Source organism: Gobio gobio (genome assembly GCF_949357685.1).
Source record: "Gobio gobio genome assembly, chromosome: 8".
In the NCBI taxonomy this organism is placed as follows: domain Eukaryota; kingdom Metazoa; phylum Chordata; class Actinopteri; order Cypriniformes; family Gobionidae; genus Gobio; species Gobio gobio.
Window position 1 is genome coordinate 50,268,044 of NC_137114.1, and position 16,687 is coordinate 50,284,730.

General features: G+C 36.5%; 1 protein-coding gene across 1 annotated transcript; it reads left to right on the forward strand.

The window, feature by feature from the left end:
* Positions 1 to 308: 308 nt before the first annotated feature.
* Positions 309 to 11,129, forward strand: LOC307129989 (uncharacterized protein). Its single transcript, XM_079822819.1, has 3 exons — positions 309 to 692; positions 4,566 to 4,841; positions 9,004 to 11,129. Exons 1-3 carry the CDS (start codon positions 381 to 383, stop codon positions 9,337 to 9,339), a joined length of 924 nt encoding a protein of 307 aa, XP_079678945.1. The 5' UTR covers positions 309 to 380; the 3' UTR covers positions 9,340 to 11,129.
* Positions 11,130 to 16,687: the final 5,558 nt, after the last annotated feature.

The following is a 16,687-nucleotide window of genomic DNA, read 5'->3' on the forward strand; positions in this document are numbered from 1 at the left end:
ATAAACAAACTAGTTTTGAATAATTATTAATGTTAATAATAGCCTAACACAGAATCTCTAATATAAAACCCACTCAAATAGGAAATGTCCCCGGTGGCCATTTCAGAAATCTAGTCACCTTAGTTTATACTAGGATATATTTGACAAAATAACTCAGGAAATTAATGTTATCGTTTTATTTTTCAGTATCTTATAGTAACTCATTTGTGGGAGAGGAAATAAAAAGGGAGGAAAAAATTAATTTTCATCCACACTCCATGCCAGTCAGTGGCGGTAAAACACCGTTTCGTTGTTTATCAACCGCCAATGAAATCCAAAGAAGACGTTTTGTTTACAGTGAAGGAAATCCACGTGAAGAAGTGAAGAGTTTGAGTCTTAAAATGGTGTTTTCGTGTGAATATCCGGGTTGCTTCAACATAGCCAAAGTCTTAAGATTACGTGCTCCAACATCAACGGGAGAAGGAAGATTAACATTTCACAAATTCCCTGTAAATGATCCCGAGCGACTGCGGCTGTGGCTGCTCGCTATCCGTTGGGATGTGAACACACCCGTGGAAAGGGTCTATAAACGCATGCTGTGCAGTGAACACTTCAGGTCCGAGGATTACAAGGAAGGGAAGAGCGGAAGTTCAAGACGACTTCTGAAATCTTCAGCTGTGCCTGTGCCTGCGCTGTGGTTTCAGCCAAAGGAGGTACACATCCATCCAACCAGTGTTGGGAAGGTTGCTTTGGAAACCTAACGGGATACAGATTACAAGTTACCCTATTTAAAGCGTAACAAGTAGTGCAACTATTTCAATTACTACGGTATATTAAAGTAATGTAACAGATTACTTTTCTAAATTTCTAACTAATGTTTCCACTGTTCATCATTTTCAAACACGGATATAGTTATATAGTGATAGTTATATTTAGTTATATTTAAGTTAAGGCTATCAAACGATTAATCACATCCAAAATAAACGTTTTTGTTCGCATAATACATGTATGTGTGTATATATGCACAAATATTTCTTAAAATATACATGGATGTGTGTGTATCAGCACATACACATATTATGTAACAACAAACTTTTATTTTGGATGCGATTAATCATTTGACAGCCCTAATTTAAGTTTTATTTAAAAACTAAAATTCTAGATTATAATGTCGTATAAAAAAAACATGATGTCTTTCTTCTTACTGATATAAAAAAAAAATTGTAAAAAAAAAATGCATACTATTGTTTTTACCACTATGTGTGTATGAAGGGAAAAATAATATTATTCAACATATCCTAGCTTTTTTACAGAAAATATTCAGATGTAACCCCCGTTGTAATCTTTAACATTTTCATAAGTAACTGTAATTACTTTTTTTCTCAGTAACTGTAACTGATTACAGTTACATTTATTTTGTAATTAAGTTTTCAGGATTTTTTAAACCAAACTTTGTTTAAAGATGATTCTCAACTACATTATGAAAGATATATAACGGAATGAATTGATAAATAATTTTGCTTTATGCAATATGTGGGTAAAATGCCCATGCATGGGTTTTCCCATTCGATGCAATGTATCTATACACTGTCTCTAATTTGTATATTAATGTGTTCTTGGAGCAACATGTAATGAAAAAAGAAGTGTGATAATGGGAGTTATAGTTGGCAATATTTTCATAATGACATCTAAAATTTCATAGGAACATTGATATGTAATTTCTTTCCCTGATCACGTGTTGTGTCTCCCAAAATGCCTGATAAACACAATTTAAGTCCCGGTGTCCTCTATTGAGGACATGTATGAAATCAATGCCCTGTTATATTTTGATTAGAAACCCCATACCATGTTCCTGAGATGTTGATTTATAACAAACAATTTGAAAATGAGTCAGATTTAAATGATAAATACTAAACATTATCGCTAAATTTGATCATTCAGTCATTCTTAAAGACCAAGGAGAAGTTATTGTCCTGGTGAAACCTCATGGCATCTCTTAAAAGCCCTGAATGTGCTCTTTACAGGACATCCGGACTAACACTGTGACATGGTGTCAGAGAAATTCACTAAAATATAATGTCCATCTACATTATGTACGTGGACAGTGACTCCACTGTATTCAACTGTACTGTAATATGTTTGTTCTTTGAAGTTTTTTTTAAGGTGCCCTGCCACATATTTCATTACTTTTGTGGTAATGTCTGAAGTTCTACCATGCACTCTGTAACATTTTATGCAGAAAAAAAGGCCTTGTTTACCTCAAGCCATTCTAGCGTGCTATAGAAAGCCTGCCGGAAGATTTGCGGCAGTTCTCATTAATGTTCAATAAGCTGCTTGACTCTGATTGGCTAACAGCTAGCAAATGAGAGCCTGGCTATCAATATCCTTTACCCAGTGCAACAAGTAGAGGAACTTTTGTTTACTATTGTCTGGAATCGCTGCAGAAATGACTTCTTCAGGTAAATTGCCATGTATGTATGACGTTCAGCCATCCTTACTGTATATGAAAACCAGGGCTCCGAACCGGTTCAAGGAACGAAAACGAAAACCGGAAACGAACGAAATTTTAAGAGGAACAAAAACTAAATCAAAATCAATTTGAATTGTTCTGAACAGAAACGTTAATTTGAAATGACCATTAACCGGTTAATAACGTTATTTTATCGTTCTCTTTAATATTTTAATTTGGCAGTGACCAATCATGAATTGAGTAGTACAGCATGTGACATTGACGGATCAAACGTGAGTGAAATGCCCGCACACTACCGTCAGTGCAGAGCGCGCATTTTCATGCCTCAAGTAGCCTACATTTCTTTCCCCGCTGAGGACTACAATGAAAGCGCAGGTATTGGAGGACATTCTTTTTGAACGTTTAAATAAGCAGTACGGAGTCGGACTTTAAGCTCAAATAGACTGATTTAGGCTAGTTTATGGATTCCGTTTAAGCCTATCCAAGTAGGCTATAGCATCTATCAAAAATTTTTCCTATAGTCTTTCAGATTGCCAATACAGGACAGGTCAATGTTTTCTATATAGACGGTTGATGCTTCGTATTAAATGGTATGTTATATTGCATTAAATGATCAAGCTTTATTAGCTGACTGAATTTGATTATGTGATGCAAGGACGTGTTGCGCAGTGTTTGCTTTGAAATTAGCAGTTGACGGTGCATTAATGGTCATCCAGTTTATTTATTCTTTATTCATGCATTTATTAAAACAAGTCGTGTTGAAAAAAAGTTATGTAACGTTACAAAGAATGTTATCACTCTTCTGAAAAGAATTAGGCATAAGGGCCACTTTCGATTGTCTAACGCTCCAAAACAGGTCCGCTGTTTATGCTTTGTAATTAATGCATGTATTTCTGCTGTGGTTTTAAAAATGTTATGAAATAAATATTCAAGTTTAATTACCATGCGTTATATTATTATTGAGTGAAAATAAGTCTATTTATACATATTTGTTTAAAGTATAGGCTAAATTAAAATAACGTTATTAACCGGTATTTTTTCAAATCAAAACATTTTCGGAACAGTAATGTTTATTGGGGAACGCAACAACGGAAACACTATAATATCGATTCTGCTCGGAGTGAACCGATTGATATTTTGTTCAGTTTTTAAGCCCTGATGAAAACTGTCACTGAGCTAGACAAATTCTGTGGGCGCGGTCTCAACTGGGCGAGCTCATGAATAGTAATGAGCTCAGGCAACACCATGTCAGACCAAGCCTGTAGTGCTTCAGTCAGAAATTGAAGCTTTCGCGCCTCGATCGCCCCCCGGTGGCCGGTCCCAGTATAGCTCCTAAACCCCGCCTCTCCATGTATTAGAATGGGCGCGAGACACACTAAACAATTTAATTACACTTCAAATAATTGTTTCCTAAAGATGGTTTCTGTCATTTTAGGCAGTTTTTATTACAATAATTTCATTTCAAGTGTTCGTTTTTTAAATAAGTTTAGTTTTAGTGAGTTATTTGATGCTATAAAAACGAGGGGTGTGACGTCATGATTGACAGCTGAGATTGACGGCTTCTCTGAATGAACTTGTCACTGAGGCACTAACAGACTTTTTTCTGGATTTTTGGGAGGAGATTGGAGCTTTAGCTTTAATTTCTACACTTCCATAACTGTTTATTTCACACCAACATAATGAATTGTTCTGCATCTGCGAGAGTGTGGGCGGGCTTTTGATAATCGCGCCTCTACTTCCTGTTCTCTACTGCGCAACTCCGGTCCCGAGCTCGCTACTGCGCAGACTCGGTCCCAAGATGTCAGCGCCGTGAGCGGGCCTATGAAAGCTTCAACTATGGTCAACGGAAGTCAATGAAGTCGCGTCGTCCATATTTTTTTACGGTCTATGCGTCAGACGGACCAGCTTTTGTAAATGGCCTGATTTCTCCGCTTATTTCTTTTCAGTGGCTAGAGTTGACAGAGGAGGTAGCAGTTCATTTTGGGCCTAACATATTTAAAAGTTTTGTGTGGCAGGGCACCTTTAAGTAATTGCTCATGTAACTGTTGTATAGTTTTAAAAAGTATTATTAGTTTTAATCTCTACATGCAATTTAACATTTGGTGGATTGTTGTAGGGCACAACAAGACATCCTGTTCCAGCTCAGTCGAGTCTGTATGGCCCAGCAACAGGCGAGGATGAGGAGGAGGAGACGGATGTCCAGGGTGCATCAGCATTTTTTGAAGGTGTTCCACGATCAACTCTAATCAAACAAAGCAACGTTGAACAAAGTGAGGGAATCGTGACAAGACTCATTTGGACGCTAACGAGTCCTGAAGCCCTTGCCAGTAAGACACGTTCATCTACATCTGGGACATGTATTGCCTTCCCCCCCGTACATTCCTACCAATCAGTAAGTACTCATATATGCGTGTGGGTCAATGGCATGGCGTGTCAATTCTGGTGTCCGAAGTATATTCATAATATTAAAAATATATACATTTTTAAATACAAAATACAGTAAATGACTTGACTTCCCCCTCTTAATTACTCACGTGAGTATTCATTGTAAATAATAAAAAAATGTAATTCCAGGTAACTGTCCCGACTAGGGCTGTGCGATATTGAAGAAAAATGCAATATGCAATACCATCATCCGATATTCGAAATGCAATACAATATTGCTTTAAGTGTGTAAAATCTATTTAAATTATATTAAAAATAAATATTTAAAAACTGAGAATGATACCGTTTATGTGTTTCACATTCTTTCTGGGGGAAAAAAGCATCGCTACAACTTCTTAAAGTGATCAGCAGTGTTTTAGCAAAAAAATCTGACAATATAATTTTAACATCAATGTAAACAAACAAAAAATGTGATGTCAATATTTAAATACCAAAAACTCTTTGACTTGCCTTGGTAACAGTGTTGGGGTTGTTACTCAAAAAAAGTAATTAGTTACTAGTTACATCTGTAAATTGTAATGAGATTACTTTACTAGTTACTGTATTTGAAAAGTAACTACACTACTTATTACTTTACTTTCCCATTTCTTAATTTACCGTGTAGATATGGACAAACATCATGGCTCTATGGCAGTGTTTCCCCAAACAAACAAAAAGGACTACTGTCAAATAAAGATAAAGAAAATAATAAGAACAAATAATTTAAATACAAGCAGCAGCACAAATAAATACTATTGAGCAAAGACACTAATAAAATAAACAATGCTTTTTAGGTTTTTCAGGTACGTCTAACATTAGTTTTCAGGTACAGAAATCAAATGTAAAATAACATTGCATATTTGACTGTATAAATTAAACATTAATCCTATTAACTTTACAAAATCTATTCAATCAAGAGCAGTGAGTGATGCCCTTGTCTTTTGTTGTTTGACATTATACAGACAGCAGTAAAGGCTACTGCCCCTTTAAGACCTAATGCCACTGCCCCTTTAAGACCTAATGCTCGGATATGCGTCGTTTTAAGGCATATACAGACTATGTCTGCTAGGATACTCATCAAGATGGGCATGTTGACATAGCTTTTGTGTGAGTTTGTCCGTTCAAGAGCAAAACTTGAAAGAGAACTCAATATTTGCGCACTGTGAGACGTGTTCGCGCTTTCGGATGAGTGCACAGAGACAAAATCTTCTCACAGCGCGCGCGACTTCTCATTTTGTGATGACGGCGAAAATGACTGTTCATATTCGAACATACTGCAGCACTCGCATGAATTGAACAAAGTTTACAAAGAGAGAATTTGAAGGACTTTTACACGGCACCCCTGCTCTTGTCAGACGGCACCTCGGTTGGGAAACACTGCTCTATGGCAACGGTGCACACAGGCAAACACGGCTTGAGTAACGCAGGAAAGCGCGTTCCTATAGTCTAGTAAAGTAGTGTAGTTACCAATATTTTTAGTGTAATGCGTTACTTTACTTCGTTACCCAAAAAAGTAATATCGTTACTGTAATCCGTTATTTTGTAACTCGTTACCCCCAACACTGCTTGCTAATATATTATAGTTATATCAACCTAAAACTTAACATCAAGAACATCCAGGTAAACAAAGACACCTGAACTAGGGGTGGACGATTGTGTTATTTGAATTTATCTATATTAAAAATTAGAACTAAAAACATTAGCCTAGTCTTTACATTGATTAAATATACACTTAATACATAATAAAGCTACAAAGGTTATTCAGCCAAGAGCACTGAGTGATTTTCTCTTTTTCTTTTGTTGTTTGACAGACAGCGGCAGGTTTACTGTATTAGCAGGTTTACAGATTATCAGGCTTTCACTTTAAGACTGAATGCATGGATCCTATTGACACGCATTAGGTTTCTTTCCCCAACTGATATCGTTCACTTAAAACATAACCGATTGTGTTTACATGAATACTAATCAAGACAGACATTTTGCCATAACTGTGTGTGTATATGACAGTTTGACTGTGTATCAAAACACAAAACAGAACTGAAGGGCTCACACATTTTCAGAGAGGTGGCTTGTGCGCACGTTTCGGTGTGTGTGTCTGACAGCAGACAGTGCGAGACTGCAAGTTGTTGTTTTTCGCAAGTTATTGTGTTTAATAACTCTTTTTAACGTCAAGCAAGTCACATAAGTAACAGTCGTGTGCCCAGTCAATTCTCTGCTATATGAATCGACCTAAAACGTACACTTGTCACAATGTTGAAGTAGCCTATTAAAATCATTCAGATATTGAGTGCCGTTGCAATATGTACATTTGCGATATTTTGATAATTTCGATATATTGCACAGCCCAAGTCCCGTCTTAAAATCTGAATACAAAAATACAGCCAAAATTTACAAAAAAACTAAAATATGAATAAATGTATTTACTTGGGGCAAAATTGTATTGATGTTTTCAATGATGCCTACAAATATAGTGATAATTCTAAGCTAATTTACATTTTTATGACAGAAACACTTTTGTCTCCAAATTGTGATTTCTCTAATGTCATTCCTGGATAACAGACATCAATGACCATTTTGGAACATAATGCATTTTGGTATGTCATGTGACATAATATTGTATCAAAAACAAGACCCTGAAGGACCCCACAACATGCCAAATGCTGATATTTTGATCTTTTCAGTCACTAGTGCACTTTGTAATAATATCACGTGTCCTTTTGGATAACACTAGTAAAACATTTATAATGCATTTATATAAAAAAAAACTGTCTATTTTATCTAAAAGATTGCCTTAAAGTGATGATAGCTAAGTTGTAGTTTTCCATAGGTGGTTAAGTTATCAAGAATGACGTGTATAACAATCTAGTTTTTGATTAATATTTGTAAATTTTTAGGCAAAGTTATTATGAGGGATGTGCGAGACTAGTCGATTAAATGATAGCGCTGCTGCTAGTCGACTTGGAAAATACTAGTCATTTTGTACATTTAATGTTTTGCTTTATATTTTTTACAAAGGCTACATTTTAACAATGACACAGGCAATTAATTTAACCCATATTTTGTGTTGGATTACACAATTCTGTTTTTTGTTAAGGATAAAACCAGACTTATTTGCTTTATTGGAAAACATTGTTACAACACATTTTCCAGCTTTTTTCCCCGATTTGGTTCTGAATTTTGAGTTATCGCCAACCAAAAATGAGCCCATGTCTATATGAAATCCCAAGTTGATCATATTAATTGTGATTAGAATGTAGTTTTCCGAGCATTAATTGTTTGTTTGTTCAATTATGGACATCAGTGCATTTGTATATGCCAACAATTTAGCCAAGAATGACATTTTCATGGGGAAAAAGATGTAAAAATTGTTAAAGGGTTAGTTCACCCAAAAATGAAAATTCTGTCATTAATTACTTACCCTCATGTCGTTCGACACCCGTAAGAGGTGAACAGAATGAACAGAAATGAAGATATTTTAGTTGAAATCTGATGGCTCTGAAAGGCCTCCATTGGCACAATGGCACGGTTTACTCTCAAGACCCTTAAAAGGTACTAAAGACGTCGTTACAAAGTCCATCTCACTACAGTAGTTCTAAAATAACTTTATGAATCGGCGATAATAGTTTTTGTGCGCAAAAAAACCCTAAATAACGACTTACATAGTGATGACGATTTCAAAACAAGGCATCATGAAGCTTCGAAGCGTTATGAATCAGCAAGCCGATTCATGATTCGGATCGCGTGTCAAACCGCCAAACTGCTGAAATTTGGCGATTCAAACTGCTGATTCGACTTGCTGATTCATTCATTCATAAAGTTATTGTAGAAACACTGTAGTGAGATGGACTTTGTAACGACGTCTTTAGTACCTTTTAAGGGTCTTGAGAGTGAACCGTGCCATTGAGCCAATGGAGGCCTTTCAGAGCCATCAGATTTCAACTAAAATATCTTCATTTCTATTCCGAAGATGAACGGAGGTCTGACGGGTGTCCAACGACATGAGGGTAAGTAATTAATGACAGAATTTTCATTTTTGGGTGAACTAACCCTTTAATTACATTCTTAAAATGAGTGCATTACTTCACACAATTTTTCTAAATAAACTGCATCCTCCTGTCTGTGTCATGTAGGATAAGCCTACGCAGACTCAACCAAAGACTGAAGAAAACGATGTGGAAATCAGCACGCTTTCATTAGACTTGTGTCCTCCATGTCTGAGGGACAGCTTTGTTCCTACAAGCTCAACATCGACTTCAACTCCAACTCCAGAGGAAGAGAGAGAAGATGGCATGTGGAAAGAAAGAAGATGGATTGTGAATGAGTCCAATCTGATGGGGTTGTTTAAGAGATGTCAGGATTGTGGAGCACTGATCACCGAAACCAAAAAAATATCCTCAGGGGGGCTCGTCCTAGTGCAGTGGGAATGTGAAAAAGGGCACCTGGGACAGTGGAACTCTTCACTGTAGGAGGACTGCACTGCATAGAAACCAGTTTTGTTTGACACCTGTAAGTTCAGTAAATGAAAAAGAACACTCGCTGATACAAAAAGATTGTTTAAAGCCATTCCCTGAACGTCTACACAGTAGGGTTGGATACCGTTTATATTTTAACCCAAATGTTACAGTTTAACCTGGAATTCATTGCCGGTACCAACGGTAAAAAAAATTTCTCTGTAGTTTAGGGATGTTTACTCGATGGGCCTCATTCATGAAACATATGCAAATATAAGATCAAATTCGGAGTAATACGCAAATATAAGATCAAATTCTGAGTAATTTGTGCGTAAAATGGACCTTTACGAACGCTTCGTATACCACGGATTTGGTAGTTAAACGTGTGTATATTAATGAATTCCAAACATTCGTAAATAGGATGCGCGTGCACGCTCATTCATAATTAGCATAATCCCCGCCCATTAGTTACAACTACGAAATGACGTGTCCAGGAACACTGTTGAATCTCCTGGACTTCCTTCTGGTTCGCTTCCATTATATTGCATAAATGCTAAAGTGTGTGTCCACCAAAGCATTTTTAGCCAGCTAAATAATGTCTGGTGCTCTTCTGAAAACGGTCAGCTGTGCCGCTTGAAATCGCTTTGCAAGTGCAGTGTTTTTCCAGCTAAGATACTTTGGTTGCTGATACAGAATATCCATGGCAGTTATGTGTTACTAGTATCTCATTTTTAAGTATATTACTGAATATAACTACTACTAGCAATATTTACCTCTCTGTTGTTGTTCAGTCATTGTACAAGTAGGATGATTTGTCGGTGTAGTATTTGTCCCGCCCTTCCTCCACTGTGATTGGACAACTGGGTAAAAAGTGACCATGAGGAGCGCTGCCTATTACCCAAAATGCAATGTCATCAGTTTGCCTAAATTAGAACACAGAACGTTCAAATATTTTACGCACAATTTACATGTGGTAGGGAGCCGGTGTAAATTTCTTTTGTACCAAATAACATTTGGAAAATTCAAACATTTTCGTGAATCCGAAAATTTACGTCAGAATTGCTTTACGAACGATTTACACTCAACAAATTCTTTCTGCTCGTGTTTCATGAATGAGGCCCCATATCTGTAAAGAAACTGTTAGTCATTTATAGATTTGGCTGGGAATCGATTCTATCAAGGGGAATCGACTCCTCTTTAAAAGCCCTTTTCAGTTCAACAGAGATAATCATTAGATATGTTTCCATCATCCGGTGTTTATGTACATTTTGAAGTATCGCATCAGAAACAACAGATGGAAACAAAAAAAGTTTTTACGCTCGTTTGAGGTGGTTTTTGACTTAAAAAGAGTGCATGCGGAGATGGGAGATGAAAAGAGAATTTTTTTTAGATGTCAAATTTTTGCTACATTTGCTAGATTTTTGAGCCGACTCCTTCGCAAACGACATATCACCACTTACCAATACCACTGTCGTCCGCTCGAACAACTTGATGGAAATGCACCTAATGCGCATTATTTTTTTTATAAAAAAATTTTTTTTTTAAACTTTGAAAAGTTTCTCTCGCTCACTAAAAGTGATGGGAAGTCCATTTAATTTCTGAAAATGGTTATTTTGCACCCCCAAACTCATGATTTAGCTTGAATCACAAAACTGTCCACAATTGTAGGTTTTGAGCGCTGGTTGGTCTGCGATAACCTGTATCTGAAATGTGTCTTCATTTTACAAATAAAGTTTCAGAGTAGGATACTTTCTACATCCTTATGCCCTGTGGTCACTCCGGACTAGGTTCTTCCAGACTTTTGTAAAAAAAAAAAAAAAAAAAATCAATTGCAAAGGGCTGCCAACTAGCCTTTTTTTTACTAGGAGCACTGTAGCCCCTTACTGAAAATTTTAGGAGCACAAGCAGAACATTTAGGAGCACACCCTTAAATCTAGCTGCAGTGCAGTTAATCACATTTTACCTCATTTTGACTGTATTACTGACAAATGCCTTGGTAATAAATAGACTTAACTTAAATCAATTATTCCAGACTAACATTTGAGGGCAGCATTATCATTCATAATGTCTAAATAATCATGCGAAAGCAAAACGATTGAAAATATATATTAGGAAGTGGAACTTTGCAGCCACATACTGATTACAATGGTCATTTAATGTCTTTTATTTTTAAGTAAGTCTGAATTTTCCTACCCCTTGAAACTTTTCGTTTTATAAAGGGGGAAATATTTGAAGGATGAAATTAAATAACAATATAAATATGATAATATGCTGGAAAATTGTTGAAGTAAGTTTCACTATTGCTGCCAAAGTTCCATGGTTACAGTTATTGTTACTACATTAAATCCATTAATTTGTGGACTGAAAGCCCTATGACTGGTTTCGACATCAGCGGTTCGTGGTGCAGCTGCACTGACATTGGTCCAAATTGATAAACTCTCCGTGGAGCTCAAGAAATGAGCAGCACAGTTTTGTTCCGCTTTCATTACGTTTGTCATTTCTATGTTGGGCAAAGTTGTGTTCACGCCAGCGTGACTGCTAACAAAATTTTGCTCGCACAAAACAGACACAACCCTAGGTATTTGTTTAATACAGTGGCTAAATTAACCAAAAATAAAGCTTCAACTTCTGATGTTTGTAAACAGCACAGCAGTAATGACTTTCTGAACTTCTTTACATGTAAGATTGATAATATTAGGAAGAAAATGTTAACCATGCAGCCGTCTACCACAGTATCACATCAGACAGAGTATTGTAGTATCACTGAGGAAAAATTACACTCATTCACTGCTATATTATTAAACCACTTATTAAAGTGCTTGATCCTACAGAATTAGTAAATTACAGACCAAACTCAAATTTACCCTTTCTGTCAAAAATACTTGAAAAGGCAGTGTCTTCACAATTATGTTCCTTTTTTAGAAAGAAATGGTATCTGTGAGGATTTCCAGTCAGGATTTAGACCGTATCATAGCACTGAGACTGCTCTCATCAGAGTTACAAATGATTTACTCTTATCATCCGATTGTGGGTGTATCTCTCTATTAGTGTTACTCAATCTTAGCGCTGCATTCGATACTATCGACCACAACATTCTTCTGAATAGACTCGAAAATTATGTAGGCATTAGTGGAATTGCATTGGCATGGTTTAAATCATACCTATCTGACAGTTATCAGTTTGTAGCAGTAAATGAGGAGATGTCACACCGATCACAAGTTCAGTGTGGAGTATCGATAGGCTCAGTGCTAGGACCGCTGCTCTTCACCCTGTACATGCTGCCACTGGGAGATATCATTAGGAAGCATGGCGTCAGTTTTCATTGTTATGCTGACCATACTCAGCTCTATATTTCTTCACGCCCTGAAGAAACTTACCAATTCATAAGATTAACGGAATGCATAGCTGATATAAAAAATTGGATGACTAGTAATTTCCTGCAACTCAATTCAGGAAAAAAAAATTTTTTTAATTATTGGACAAAAAAGCTCCACAAGTAGTAACCTAGAATACTGTCTAACACTTGATGGCTGCTCTGTCAAGTCCTCGTCGTCAGTGAGGAACCTGGGTGTGCTCTTTGATACCAATCTTTCATTTGAAAGCCACGTTTCTAGCATCTGTAAAATTGCATTCTACCATCTTAAAAATATATCTAAATTACGGCACATGCTCTCAATGCAAAATGCTGAACAGTTCATGACCTCAAGGTTAGATTATTGTAATGCTCTACTGGGTGGTTGCCCTGCTCGCTTAATAAACAAACTCCAGCTGGTCCAAAACGCAGAAGCTCGAGTTCTTACTAGAACCAGGAAATATGACCATATTAGCCCAGTTCTGTCAACACTGCACTGGCTTCATATTAAACATTGCATACATTTTAAAATCTTGCTTGTTACATACAAAGCACTAAATGGCTTAGCTCCCCAGTACTTGAGCGAGCTCTTAACACATTATACTCCATCACGTCTACTGCGGTCTCAAAATTCTGGCCAGTTGATCATACCGAGAATATCCAAATCAACTGCAGGCGGTCGATCCTTTTCCTATTTAGCACCTAAACTCTGGAACAGTCTTCCTAGCATTGTTCGGGAAGCAGACACACTCTGTCAGTTTAAATCTAGACTAAAAACTCTTTACTATGGCATACACATAAAACACTTTTTCAATTAAATGATTGTTAGGCTGCATTAACTAGGTCACCCGGAACTGGGAACACTTCCCATAATACCTGAGGTACTCGTTACATCATCAGAAGAATGGCATCTACGCTAATGTTAGTTTTATCCCGAGGTTTACTGCAGTCAGCCGGATCCGGGCCGTATCCAGACCAGATAGTGGACCTGTGCCCAGACAAGACCAACGCATGACCCTGAAGTGTCAATTAGACTCCCCCTGAAATTGCCTCATCGACACGGCATCCTCAATAAACCCGTCTCCGGCGTGATGACTCCGATTGTTCGAATATTCCTATTTAATAATTGTTAAATCGATATGTCATCCTCAATAAACCTGTCTATCCAAAGCGACAGAGAGCAAAAGAAGCAACTAGAACAGTCAAGGGCAAGTGCTGTAACAAGTCTCAGTTAATCTAGCACAGAACACACAGGACAGAATTTTTTTTATTTTTTTTTATATATAAATTAGATAGACAGAAAATTAATAGAATGATAAGTACCATGAAGCCGGTTTAGCTGGCTAGCCAGATATGTTTAAGCTTAGTTTGTGCTAATCCTGGGTTTTGGTTACCATAAAAATGGTTTGGCTTTTAGCAGTGTTCATCTCCATAGTAACTTACACTCCATGGCTAACCTGCTCCAGGGCAGGTTATGTTCTGGATAAGACGTCAAACTGAAATTGGACCAATCAGCTGTGAGCAAAGTGACACACCTCTGATGCAATAAAGCCACTCCCCCTGTTTCTACTCCAAATTAAAGGTCACTACATAGCAAATGGCTATTAAAGACTAAAGTGTCTGGCTTTTAACAATGCTTATTTATAATAATAATAATTTTGAATGATTTAGATACCATTTATGTAATTATTATACCCGTAATCAATTACACATGTATAATTTTATTTAATCAATCATTTAGTTGAAATTAATATAAATAGCTTATACAAAGGTCATACAAATAAGCTTTAAAATCAATAAATAAAGCTATAAAAATTACTACATGTGAGCTTAAATGTTCAATTCTCTACATATCAACAAAACTAACTTCATAACTTTTACTTGCATTGATGTGGTGAATGTTTTCTTTAAGTTGTCCTCTTTCATAGACAGCACTTTTCTTCTTGCTGTGTAAATTTGTTTAAATTCTTAATATTTTTCAATCATGTAATATTCTGCAGAAGAGAGAAATGAATCTCAGTTTTACTGATCTACAGCATGTGATTGGCTGTTCACTACTGATGTCACAGCTAAACTCCTAAACTCAGGATCAAAGCTTATGATCAGCATCATGGGACCAACAAAGCCTGAATAGACTGGTTTGGTTTTGTCAACTTTAAACTAATCCTGTAACCCTGAGTTTGTTAAACTACCATCATGGTACAGGCCCCACATCTGAGGCTTCTGTAAATATTTAGTTTATATGTAGAATTACGCTTCAACTAAGTTTAATGGTGCAACGCAAAAATATTTAGTAGTGCGTAAGTTATAACTTAGTCCCCATTTACGTCAAAACTAGGCTAAGTTGTAACTTACACACAACTGTTGCAACTGGCCCCAGGCTAGGAAAAATGGTCACAAAATGGGACCTTTGCAAAAAAAAATACAGACTTTGGTGTATGCACGAGAAAGTATCGCGGGATTTTAACAGGATGTCTTTTTTTTTTTTGCGTGCTCACGCGTTACATTTTCCGGTTTATGTATACCATAACCAATTTCAGTTGTGCATCATGAAGAAAGTAAGAAATGTGAATGCACATGAATTAATAAAGCTGTATTTGCTCAAAATGTGGCTTTTAGGGCAGTAGTATAGGCTATCTCTAATATCACGGCCCACTTTAACGCATTCTCTGTGACGGTGCCGTAAAATGGGCTGATGGTGCAATAGCTGTGTGCATTGGGTTGATAAAAAGGGCTCAAATTTGGATATCAGTATATGTTCGTCTAGTATGAGGATGAATCCAGCTACTTATTCTTTTGAATACCACCTCTAAGGATGCTTTTGATCTTTGTTAGTACAGTTTACAGTTTAAATAATTGTTATATGGGACAATATTAATAAAGAGTAGCCTACTACTACTTCTAAGCCCTTTGAAACTGCATTGATTTGGACCTTCAACCCGTTTGTTGCAATTGAAGTCCATTATATGGAGAAAAATCCTGGAATGTTTTCCTCAAAAAACTGAAATTCTTTTCAACTGAAGTAAGAAAGACATGAACATCATGGATGGGTGAGTAAATTATCAGGAAATGTAAATTTTGAAGTGAACTAATCGTTTAAGTGTTGCAAACAAAGGACTGCAATGATGTCAACCCAAAATGGCCGCCCTCAACCTCTGAATCAGCCAATAGTGAGCCTGCAAGGGTGAAGTGGCGGCAACATGACACCAATAATTTAATGTAATTTATAATAAAATATAATTAGCTTTGCATTGTGCAAAATCATCATGAATTAGTATGGATGCTGTGGGATCTTTTTCTATTGATACATGTCTCCTCATTTACAGTCGAAGCAATGATGTGAACATCAAAGTCTTCAACTCCCGGGAACCCTAAAATCCTCATGCCTTTGCCGCATAGTTTGAATGTTAGTTGGGAAGTCAATGAACTGCCATACAGTAGTGGCCAAAAGTAATCTTTAGTCAAATATTATAAAAAATGTGTTAAATATTTTGTAAGAATGTTGCATGGTTGATGGAGTCAATTGTTTTATTTGTGATAACACAATGAAATCTGCCAAGAATAATACATAATTTTGGCCAGGCTGTCATACAAAGAAATTATGAACATACGCAAAAACAAGAGAGGACCAATGAAACATTAATATAATATAATAATAACTGATTATATTGCAATGTATGCCTTTTTGCCAAATAATTTTGTCAGATAAATAAATTCACTAAGTTTGTTTTGTGACATAACTGAATGTTATTAAGTGTTAACTCTTGATGGTCCTTGTTGCTTTTATGGACTGCATTTATGTCTATATTTTCACCACATGTTATTTTACTTGGGTGATTAGGAAGATTTTTAAATAGATTTAAAATGTTTGTCTCAGCTTGATGAATTAAATGAAACTGGATCTAAACTGGACTGAGACAGAGATGTTTTCAGCAGCTCGGGTTAATGTGGTGCTGCTGTTATTTCTCTCGGTTATTTCGAGTCACAGAGCGCCCCCTGGAGGAAACAAGC